The sequence below is a fragment of the Sorex fumeus genome, unplaced genomic scaffold (assembly GCF_029834395.1).
Source record: "Sorex fumeus unplaced genomic scaffold, SorFum_2.1 ptg000024l, whole genome shotgun sequence".
NCBI classification, from domain to species: Eukaryota; Metazoa; Chordata; class Mammalia; order Eulipotyphla; family Soricidae; genus Sorex; species Sorex fumeus.
The window spans coordinates 9807243-9820014 of NW_026606081.1; the positions used below are offsets into that span (position 1 = coordinate 9807243).

General features: G+C 39.7%; 1 protein-coding gene across 1 annotated transcript in view; it reads left to right on the forward strand.

Moving 5' to 3' along the window:
* The first annotated feature begins 1352 nt into the window (after window positions 1-1352).
* Window positions 1353-12772, forward strand: part of LOC130023696 (uncharacterized) — a 45673-nt gene continuing 34253 nt past the window's right edge. Inside the window, exons 1-2 of the mRNA XM_056114282.1 lie at window positions 1353-1408; window positions 2083-2512. Coding sequence (XP_055970257.1) covers window positions 1353-1408; window positions 2083-2512 — 486 coding nt within the window. The remainder of the gene's footprint in view (window positions 1409-2082; window positions 2513-12772) is intronic.

Here is a 12772-nt window from a genome sequence, read left to right on the forward strand (position 1 = left end):
GTCTTAGATACTAATTTTCATGGATGTTTTATCAAATATGTAGAAGAAAGCAATCAGTTGCCTGTAATACAAAACCCAAACTTCAAGACACAAAAATTCAAGTGGGTCACTGTCACTGTCACTGTCCTCCCGTTGTTCATCGATTTGCTCGAGCGGGCCCAGTAACGTCTCCATTGGAGACTTTGTTGTTACTGTGTTTGGCATATCTCATACGTCACGGGGAGCTTGCCAGGCTCTGCCCTGTGGGCGAGATACTCTCGGTAGCTTGCCGGGTTCTCCGAGAGGGGTGGAGGAATCGAACTCGGGTCAGCCATGTTGGCTGCGTGTAAGGAAATTAATTGGCTCACAAATAGGAAGTTCAGAATTAGGACAACCTTTACAATTGGTTGATTCAGTGGAAAAGTAAGTCAACAAGGATTAACATATTTCCAGGTTACTTTAATTTCCTTTTATGGTTTCCATTTCTGTCAAAATCTAGTTACTTTTAATTTTAGTACATCTGCTACATGTAGTCCTTTGTCAAAATGCCTTTTGCTTATGTGCAGTGGGAATGGAGAGGCATATTTCTACGATTTTCCTTCTCAAACATTTTATTTTGTATAGAAGTAACTTTGGTACAGAATACTGTACATTTTTATCTATGTTTTAGAGGTGCAATGTTCACTTCACACCCATTAAAGTGGTGATTTTCCTCCACCACAGTCCACTGGACCCTTCCAGCCTTCTCCCCTGTTCTTGAAAACCTCTGTTCTGCGATCAGAATCTAACCCCTTGATTTGCTTCTTCATAAGCCTGAGACTAGTTGTATTTGTCTTTTTCCTTTATCCTGACTTAATTTGCTTACTTTGAATCCTTCCTGTTTTGTCCATGGGGTGGCAAAAGGCAAAATTTCATTTTTCCATTTTCACATTAGTCTCTACCGTGGTAAGGCATTTGCCTTGCATGCAGTGGGCCCGGCCGGTCCAGGTTCGAGTTCTCTGTCCCTCGTGGAGAGCGCAGCAAGCTACTGAGAATATCTCATGCGCATGGCAAATCCTGGCAAGCTATCCATGACGTATTCAATATGCCAAATACAAAAACAACAGGTCTCACAATGGAGACAATACTGGGCCTGCTCGAGCAAATCAGTGAACAACGGGAGGACAGTGCTACATATTAGTCTCATGGTATTATTTCATGGTATTGATTCTGGGTTACCTTATTGTCATTTTGATTTGCATTTTTTCATTTGTCTATGACTTTCTTTTTCTTTCCTTTTTGGGGATTTTGTTTTGTTTTGTCATATCCAGAGGTGCTCAAGACTTTCTTCTGACTTGTTCAGGAGTCACTCACTCCCACCAGCCCTGGGGACCATGAAGTGCCAGAATCAAACCTGGAGATATGACATGAAAGCAAGCAGTACAGAACTGTGAGCTATGTCCCCAGTGCATGGCATCCTTAAAAGGAAGGAAGGTTTTCATAATTCCTTATATACCTTATTGGCTTTAAGTGGGCCACTTCTCTAACCCCAGATAGTTTCCTTCCAGAGCAATCATTTGTGCTAGCGATTTAAAGTCAATATTCTTGACCAAAGGACAAGGTGTACATAAAGTCAATGATAAGTTTAAACACATATAAGCTGAGCTTGCATGAACAATATTGCTCACACTTAACTCTATGAAATGGCACTGTTAACATGTAATTGACATGGTAGGGGAAAGGTGAAAGGGATGTTAAGGGAGACTGAATTACAACAAAAAATACAGCATGTTTAACAAACCATCTTAGTATTAGTAAAGTAAAGTAAAGGCCCTCCCGTTGATCATCAATTTGCTCGAGCGGGCCCAGTAACGTCTCCATTGGAGACTTTGTTGTTACTGTGTTTGGCATATTGAATACGTCACGGGGAGCTTGCCAGGCTCTGCCGTGCGGGCGAGATACTCTCGGTAGCTTGCCGGGCTCTCAGAGAGGGGCGGAGGAATCGAACTCGGGTTGGCCATGTTGGCTGTGTGCAAGGCAAACGCCCTACCACTGTGCTATAGCTCCAGTCCAAAAGGTTTGGGTACGACACCCCAACGGCAACTCCCTGCCGTGACTCGTGAGGTTCTTGGATAAAGAGAGACAGCGGCCTCCGGTGGAGCTCCCCTTTGAGGAGGAAGAGAGAAGAGCTTTGCTTCTGAAGAAATGGTCCCTGTACAAGCAGCAAGAGCATAAGATGGAGAGAGATGCCATCAGGTCCATGCTCGAGGCTCAGCAGAAAGTTCTGCTTGAACTGCAACTTGCAGCTCCAGAGCTTTATGAGGAGGCCATCAAGAGGGACCCTGGTCTTTTCCCTTTTGAGAGGGAAGGGCCAGATTACACGCCGCCAGTCACCAACTATCAGCCCCCTGAAGGCAGGTACCATGACATCACCAAGGTGTACACACAGGTGGAGTATTCAAGAGATAGAACTGCAGCCTGCTGTCTGCAGAACCCACTGCCCCGGACAGCCACAATGACAGACCCTCAAGCTCGTGTCACACTTTGGTATTCTGTAAATAAATTGTGTTTCATCTTAGTGTTAATATGAACATATTTATAATATAAATATTGTTATGTGTAAATAGCACTGTACTCCCGTTGTTCATCTATTTGCTCGAGCAGGCACCAGTAACGTCACCATTGTGAGACTTGTTGTTACTGTTTTTTGGCATATCAAATATGCACAGGTAGCTTGCCAGGCTCTGCCATGCGGGCGAGATACTCTTGGTAGCTTGTCAGGCTCTCTGAGAGGGACAGAGGAATTGAAGCCCGGTGGGCTGTGTGTAAGGCAAATGCCCTACCTGCTGTGCTACCGCTCCATACTATGTGTATGTAAATATGCATAGTAAACACATGAACATATATATTCATATTAGGAAAGGAAATATGAACTCTCTGGATGACAACAAAGACTGTTAATTACTAAAGACATCTGAAGGCTGGTTTTCAGAGCTCCGGTCAAAACACCTGATGTTACCTGATGCACATGCATTGGGATTTAGCTTTAGGAGGAAGTCAGAATTCATGAAGAGGGGCTAGATTGATAGTATGGTGGGTAGAGTACTTGCTTTGCATGAAACCAGCCTTAAGTTCGATTCTCTGGCACCCCAAATGGGCTTTTGAGTCCACCAGGAGTGATCTCTGAGTACAGAGTAAAGAATAAACTCTGAGCACCGCTGGTGTGCCATTCCCTGCTTCTCACTACCCGCCCCCCCCCCCCCAACTTCCTCAAATAAAAGAAGAACTCATGAGAAGAGGCTAGCATATCATCTCCCTTCTGCAGAGTGGGAGAAATAACCTTACTTGGAAAATAAACAGATTTCCAGGGAAAGGAAGGAGAGTATCTCTAATATCCCCTGACCTGAAAAGAAGCTAATGGTTTCAGGGGAAATTTCTCTGAATTTCTTTGGAGTAATATATCATCTCTAACTTTCAGTGTATGGTTCTAACAACATACTTGAACACATGCCTTTTGCTCAGAGAGTGAGTTCACACTGTCTCAGGAATAAAAATGAAAATTTTCACACAGCATTTCATCCAGAATTTTCACCCAGCATTTAATTCCTGGACAAAAAAAAAAATTCCTGGACAAGACTGCAACATGGATTGTAGAACAGAACAATAAGCTTTTGATAGCTTAGGCAGTGAATATTTTTGATGAAATCAAGTTGAGTGGACTTACATGTATGTCTGGACACTAATTACTTTCAAAATTTAGGTGTAGAGTACATTTTAGCTCTTTATTTTATCACTGAAATATTTTTTTGTCTAAAATTAGGGCAAGTCAGTGCTGTGAAACGATGAAGAATTTGCTATTTCCTAAAGGACTATGCAAATTAACTGTTTTTTTTTATTATAGAGAGCCACAATTTATTCAGTGTTGAAGTGTGAGAATATATATTTCTATTTATTTATATATTATTCAATATTATATTATAATATTAATATTTATATATGTATGTACTTATATATACACATAATAGTGTATATATGTGCTTTATGTATGTGATATATGTATATATAGGTTACAAGTACATATATTATAATTTCTATATTTATATATACATTGTAGAATGTGGGTAACATGCATAGCAAACAGATTGTCTACTACAGTATATGCACTTATTGTACTATATATTCATAACATATGTATATATGTATATATGACATATGATATACATATTATATATTGACAACATATATATTGCATATATAATATGCAGATTACACAATGCAATATTTATATACCTTCTTAAAATCCTTACTACACTTGTATCTAGAGAATTTAAATGATTATTAAGTAGAAAGACTTTAATATAGAATAAAGTTTTTGCTCTTCTTTTCTATTTTCTTTTGCATGCTTCCAAATACATGGTAGAATAGGTAACAGAAAGGTGAGAAAGCAGCAATGATATTCTGATGAGCTGCAGTGAGGCTCATGAATAGATCTTTAGAAGGTAGTGTGAGAAAGCGCCCTTCACAGACTGGGTGGCCTACTTCTTTCTGATAGGGTTTTGCTGTGGTTGTCTTTTCCACTTATTGGGTCACAAAGGAGGATGAATGGTCCGTTCAGATTGGATGTTTGTTTTCATACAGTTAATTTGGGGCTGGAGTTCACTTACCTCCATAAATAAGTCACTCTCCCAGTATGAAAAAGGAACTTAGTGCTGTCAAAATTTCCTCATTACTCCAAAGAATAGAGGCAGAAGTTGTAAGCCACGGTGAGGATGTTAGTTAAATTTATCTTCTTTAAGTTATCTTCTTTACTATTGTACTACCATAATAAGAGGAAAGGATCATTTTGCAGTGGTATATAAAAATTTCAAAGTGGGAAAAATTACAGGCACAGTGGTACCATGGCCCACTGTAGAACTGAGTTGTACACTTCTGCTCTGTTCACTAGTCATCTGTCCCAATCTACTTCCACAATACAGCCTCCATCTTTAACATCGTCCTTGAATGACCAGGAATATATTGACAAAAATTCATGATGAGCTCATCTCCATTTACAAAATTGGAAAGATAGCCAATTGTCATGAATATTTCTTTCTCTTATCCGAATCTATTGTAATCCTCTAGTTTGTGTTCAGGCACATATTAAAGGGAAGGTTGAAAATTTTGCTGGCGAGGACCTCCAAAATAGTATTTAGGGTCCTGAGGCCACTCCCAGTGAACTCGGACCAGCTGTCCAGGCCAGATGGTTCAGTGCTCATGTTTGGTGATGGGAAGTGCTACATAGGACCAGCTTAGCCAAGAAACACTAGTGTCACCATGGCAGAGCTCCGGCACCAAGGAATGTCAGGTATCAAACTCACAACCTAAATTGTATCCTGCATGCATGCCAGCTATCTCTCTGCCCCCTCAGTACCTTTTAAAATAACTTATTTAATATATTTATTACTTACAAAAATTCACTCATTTTCGGCATACCATTTAATAGATATTAATAATTTTGTGTCCCTTTACAATCAATTCCTATTTTTGAATTGTGGTCAATGCAACTATTAGAAAAAAAACCCCACCAGAACAGTTTTACCTTTTGTAGAATTTTAAAATAAAATCATACGTGTATTCAGGTTTTTTATATGCTGTGTTGGGTTGGTTGATATTATCTATTAACTTCCTCTCTTAAAATTTTTTTTTCCACTCTGGAGTGATACTACAGCAGACAGGGCAGTTTGTCATGCATGTGGCTAACCCATGTTTGATTCCTGGTACCAGATGTCCTCTGAACCCTACCAGGAGTCATCTCTGAGAATAGAGTTAGAAGTAACCCCTGAACACTGGCAGGTATGACCCCAAAACTATCCCACCCCAGATGTCTTACCTATTTCTCATGTTGGATGTTAATTGCAAGCGTTATATGTCATCACGTTTAGAAATTGAAGTCCTCAATTAATATTGATGAAAATAAAAACTAAATTAGGAAAAGTTAGAAGATAAAGATGTCATTTATGACTTTATTTTTATGTGAATATGCAACATAAAACATAAAAAACACTGCCTCCACTACCCAGCCACTGCCATGCTCCAGACCATTTTCCGGACACTCGGGCCAAGCCTCACACATGAGTGAAGACCCACAGAACCAGGTAAGCGGAACTTTGTGACCTTGGACTCCAGGCTCAACAGGACCCAGCAACAGAGATCCTCTGCCTGCTTCCACCAATCTCTGGCGACCCAGGTATCACACCCAGAAGCCTCACCCTGCTGGTGCCAAATAAATACCTCATCAGCCGACCTCCACTACCTCCACTACCTCTACTACCCAGCCGCCACCACACTTCAGGTCACTTTCTGGACCTTGACACATCATAAGACACATATTTGATGGGGATCAAATATGGTGTGAACCATGGGAACACCTGTAAGGGCGATTAGAGGCCACCCTAAAACCCTCCATCCCTCTCAGATTACCCAGCAAGCTACCAAGAATATCCTGCTTGCATGGCAGAGCCTGGCAAGCTACCCATGAAGTATTCGATGTGCCAAAAACAGTAAAAACAATAGGCCTCATTCCCCTGACCCTGAAAGAGCCCCCAACACAGCAGCATTAAGAAGGATGAGCAAGGAGAGGCTGATGAAATCTCAGGGCCGAACGAGGCTGCCAAAACAAAGAATAACTAAAATGACTGTAATATCAACGCATACACGCTGGCATCAGAAGCATTCATGGAGGACCTGATGGGTAAGAGCAGAAGATCAAATACGACATCATTGGTCTGACTGAGATGAGAAGGAATTGATCACATCATGCCATTTCAACACTGGAGAAGAACCGTCATTGATAACATAGACGAGGAATATGATCAACTGGTTCTGCACCTCCAGGACTGTGTGAAGAACGCCGGAAGTGGAAAGCCACAAACAGACTCCTGTCTTCGGAAACTCTTGAGCTCATTCGCTAATGTGGTTTGGCACAAGCCTCAGGCAATCACAAGCTAACGTGCGAACTCCAAAAGCTGTGCAGAGAAGTGATAAAGGAAGACCTCAAAGAGAGAAGAGCAGCAGTGTTTGCTGATGCAGCAGAAGCCAGGAAAAGTATGCGCAATGCCTACCTGTCCTTCGCCAATTACAAGACGAAGATGACTGGCCTCCAACATCCTGATGGATCTATCACATCTTCCAGAAGGGCAATGGAGAAGATTATCCACGACTTCTACTTGGATCTCTTTGATAGCCATATCCACCTGCCCACATACCAAATTCCGCAGGATGGACATGATTCTCCCTTCTCCTATTGTTTGCCTCAGAAATTTGGTTCATTTTCCTCCATGAAACTATGCCTGCTTATTAAAAACTTTCTAGACACTGCTCATTGATCTGGTCTACAAGTTCCATTATTTTCTTTTTTTCTTTGTGTTATTTTTTAAATTTATTTTATTTTTTACTTTATGTTTTAATTAAAATTTTTTTTTTAAATAATGTAGGAGTACTGCTATTTGGGTTGGAGTGATAGCACAGCAGGTAGGGCATTTGTCTTGCATGCGGTCGACTCTCGTTTGATTCCTCTGCCCTTCTCGAAGAGCCCAGCAAGCTACCAAGAGTATCTTGCCCGAATGGCAAAGCCTGGCAAGCTACCCATGATGTATTCATTATGCCAAACACAGTAACAAATCTCACTATGGAGACGTTACTGGTGCCCGCTCAAGCAACTCGATGACCAACAGGAGGACAGTGCTACAGTGCTACTGTTACTTGTTCAGCCATTGATTAAGTTGATTGAACTGGGCATGAACTCCACAAGTTCCATCATTTTCATTTCTCATTTCTAATTCCAGAGAGCTATAGAAGTGTTTTTCTGTGTTTTAGCACTTGTGCATTTATGCTGTTTTCTTGCAAATTTTCAAAGGCACCATGTCTTCGTTTTGTGTGGTATCTTCTTAGTCCTCACAACGGCATTCGACTGTAGGACTCCAGATAAATACTGTAATTAGGAAAGCACAGGCAGGAAGACACTTAGGTAACTGAACAATATTTGCACAATTAGCAAAGAACAGTGCTTCTGTTTATCAAATAAAACGCTCGTGGTGTTCCCTTTGTCAGGTATACATACACCCCTATCCATGTTGCTATGATTAAATTGATTTATTCGTTCATGGGGGAAAGCATTGGGACACACCTGTTGGTGCTGGGGATCCTCCTCGTGACTCTGTGTTCATGAGTTATTTCTGGCTGTGCACTTAAAGGTCACTCCTGACATTCTTGGGGGAACACGGATTGAACTAGTGTCAGTCACATACAAGGTGACACTTTGTACTACCGCTCTACTCTCTAGAATTACTTCTTCCTTCATCTCTTCTACTAGGTTTGCAATGACTTAGGTAGCACTGTCTTTTTGTGCTTTTCCATATTTTTGGCACTTTTCACTGCTCCCCAGTCTTCTCTTTACTTCCATGTTTTCAGTGTTATCCAAACTTGGTTTTAAGTAACCAGATGCTTCTCTCTGCTTAGAAAAAAAATTCTTTCAAGATCTAGTAAAGCAACTGTGGATCTGACATTTGTTTGCAAACCTTCTGCAGCATCACAAACCAAACCACAATGCTGGAATTTCAGTCAAGAGCCCTGGTCACAGAGGCAGTTTGTGCTCTTTGAGCAATTCACTTCCTTGCAGGCAGCTTTGCCAAGCCTTTCTGGGTCCTGGCTGTTCCCTAGTCAGCTCTTTGACAAAGATCATTTACCAAAAGTAAACCTATCTTACAAAGGCCATTTTACAAATGACTTTGAGAAGGACTGGAGGCAGCAATTATTCAACTTTATTGCCTCACCAACTAAAGCATTTTTTTGCTTTAATGGGCTGCCAAGCTGTGTAGAGAGAAAGTGTTCATGGCCCTACCAGAAAGGAGTTGGGAGTTAGAAAAGCAAATGCCATTCCCCGGGGCTTCAACTAAATAACCTGCTTTCAGAATTCTGTGTTTCATGGAACTCTCAGATACTGGTCACTGTGATTAGCTGTTGACTCCCTTTATCCCCTGTTCATGTTAACACAGTGGTTCACAGTGTTGTTTCCTGTCAAAGGAATGAAACTATGATTGAGGGGCCTAATTGAGTATTTTGTCATGCTGATATTAATGATCCGGAGGGGGGGCAGAGCACCAAAACAAATTGTGCAAAGGGAATATTTCACAAAGGTGGCAATCCATGGCACATTATGCCCTGAAAGAATGTCATTTATGTACAACACTACAGATCTCACGTTTATTTGTTTCTTGTTTATGTTTTCTGCAGGCAACAGGTGCTTGAGGTGTCATTTGAATTGGGACAAGTAACTTTTTTTTTTTTTATAATCCAGGATCGCTGTTATCAACAGTTACAAGTGCATTAAGTGAATCCTGAAAGAACACTCCAAGTTAGCAAGACAGTAGTTATTTGATCCTCAATCAAGACTTCTATCTTTCTTTATATTACTCTGACAACATATTATATTGCATTAGGCCAATTTGACTTACAATATCGTATAATACAACAGCATTTAATATGGTTCCAGGAAATTTGGTCTACCTTACATGATTTTGTACTTAGCTGGGGAGGATATTAGTGTGATATTTAAGGCAGTTTAAAACAAAGTACCTAACAGGAGATTTCAGGACTTTGGGTAGAGAGTAAGAAATGTTTTCCTGTGAGATTCCTGGATGGAAGGAACACTGTGATAATAATAACTTTTATATATGAGGTTAGAAACTGGAGTTAGGGAGAGGATTAATAAACTGTGAGTTTCCTACACAATCTATAGTAGAATTATGAAAAACCTTGTCCAAGCAAGAGATACTCTAATGAAAGGAAAGTGATTAAACAAACTTAATGAAAAGTAAATGAATTTTTATTAACTGTATAGAAATGTTAGAGAGGTCGAAGCAGGGAGACTTAGTATCAGGAATCTTAAGGAATTCTTCTTTAAAGATAATTCTAAGAGAAAATCATTTTAATAATTAGATAATAATTATATGCATCAACATATCTTGATAATAACACACAGATGCTATCATTCACTTTCTTTTTTTTAAAAACAACAGCCATTTTTGTTTCTGATATTAAGTTTGACTAAGAAATAAAAAACTGATTAAAAATTTATAGTGTCTATGATGTTTTACAGTGTGTATGACAAGTATCATTATATGATGGCTTTCATAGTTCAATTCAGAGACAATCAATAATATCCCTCACCTCTAGCCCCAAATAAACCTTTAAGCTCACAGATAAGATTAATATGTAAACTTTCTAATTCATCATCCTTTTATTCATATGAACTCAATTATGTCAATAATATCAGCAAAGAAAAACCTGCTATTGGGAGGTCTTAGGAGTTAGAACAACATGAGATTACAAGTAGAAATACTTATAACACTCTCTGTTGAGAACACTGTGGAACTGAGTGATTTGGGTTGGGGGGGGTGAGATTCATCATTTTGTTAGTATTGTCTTTCATGAGCTGTGAAAAAAGAAAAGATGAAATGTTTGTGTTTTGTTTTCTAAAATTATAAGTAAAAATGATATTTTGATTCTAATCTAAAAAGTGGAGAATAATAGTCATCAGGTAGCATCAAGTCTGGCATAGGTTTATGGAGAATTTAAAAAGTTCCAACTCATAGAACTGTCTGCCTTTGGTTTTACTGTTTACTGCTACTCCAGGGAATGTAGAGTAGAATTTCAATGCAATTTTAATAAGTAAGGGCTGGAGCGATAGCACAGCGGTAGGGCGTTCGCCTTACACGCGGCCAACATGGCCGACCCGAGTTCAATTCCTCCGCCCCTCTCGGAGAGCCCGGCAAGCGACCGAGAGTATTCGATATGCCAGACACAGTAACAACAAAGTCTCCAATGGAGACGTTACTGGGCCCGCTCGAGCAAATCGACGATCAACGGGAGGGCCTTTACCTTTACCTTTTACCTTTAATAAGTACATCCTTAATAACTTAGTGCTGCTTCATGTTGACAGTCTCTTCATATTATCTACTATCATATTATCATACTATCTCCATGTATTTTCAAGCTAAGTCATTGTCACTGTCCTCTCGTTGTTCACCGATTTGCTCGAGCCGGCCCAGTAATGTCTCCATTTTGAGACTTGTTGTTACTGTGTTTGGCATATTGAATACGTCATGGGTAGCTTGCCAGGCTTTGCCGTGCGGGCAAGATACTCTTGGTAGCTTCAAGCTAAGTATCTATTTAAAATCCCGGAACACTTTTAAATTGAGTTATTTTTCTGGTTATTAAGTACAAGGGCTCTTTATATATCTTAGAAACAGTTTTCTGATTTTATATATGGCTTTTGAATATTTTTCTAGTATGTGATATTCTTTATACTTTCTTGATGGTGTTTTTAAAAAGCACAAAGGCAGTGAATTTTGATCAAATCCAGTTTTATTTTAGTATTTGTGTGTTTGATGTATTAAAAAGTCATCACGCAGTCTGAAATCACAAAGATGTACTCCATATTTTCTTTAAAGAGTTTTATAGTTTCAGTTCTTACATTTAGGACTGTGATACATTTCAAATTACTTTTTGTGTGTAGTGTTGATATAAGAGTTCATATGTATTCATCCGTGTGAGGACTTTCAATTGTCTCCATTTGTTACACAATTTTTCTATAGAAAACTATTTTTTCATCCATTGAACTCTCATCATCTTTATCTAGTGTTTCTGATAAATATAATTCTCTTTGCAAATTAACGTGTATATAAGTACATATGTTTATCTAACAGCTATATAATCACGGTCACGGTCCTCCCATTGTTCATCGATTTGCTCGAGCGGGCTCAGTAACGTCTCCATCATGAGACTTGTTGTTACTGTGTTTGATACATCGAATACGTCACGGGGAACTTGCCAGGCTCTGTGTGCGAGTGAGATACTCTCGGTAGCTTGCCGGGCTCTCCGAGAGGGGCGGAGGAATAATACAATGAAATAATCAATTTGCTCATAAAATTACTAAAGGTAGATGTAAAAATCTATATGTTTCTAGTACATAAGTTGTTGTGCTAAGTTCTAATTATTGTACAAAACACATCTAAAGGCAAGAGGATGGCTACAGAGAGCTATTAAAATTTGGATCTTAATAAAGGTAAAGGTAAAGGCCCTCCCGTTGATTGTCGATTTGCTCGAGCGGGCCCAGTAACGTCTCCATTGGAGACTTTGTTGTTACTGTGTCTGCCATATCGAATACTCTCGGTAGCTTGCCGGGCTCTCTGAGAGGGGCGGAGGAATCGAACTCGGGTCGGCCATGTTGGCCGCTTGTAAGGCGAACGCCCTACCCGCTGTGCTAATTTAAATATGGGAAATACGATAATGGTCATATTTGCTAAGTTAGTTGTTTTGGTTGTGAAAAAGAAGCTGCAGAACTTAAGTTCTCTGCTTTGGTCTAAATGGGTTGCCCTCATGCCCTAATCCCTCCAAATTCATGTATTGAAACCAATTCTTAAGAAAGGGTATTAGGGGATGGGGCATGTGTGCTGAATCGTTATGAGGATTTTTATATGCCCTTAGAAGAAAAGTCCAGAATACTCTCTTGCCTCAGAAGAAAAGTCCAGAATACTCTCTTGCCTCTATCTGCCAGGTGAGGGCATAATAAGAAGCCTGTGACTTGGAAGGGAGTGCTTCAAACCCACTATGCTGGGTCCTTGATTCCACTTTTCTAGAGCTGTGAGCTATGAAAAATAACTTAATTGTTTATAGCAAACCAATCTATGAAATTTTGTAATGGAAGCCCACATGGAACTAAGATATCAGATAAGATGAATTTATTACACAGAATTTTATTTAGCACTGAGCTAAT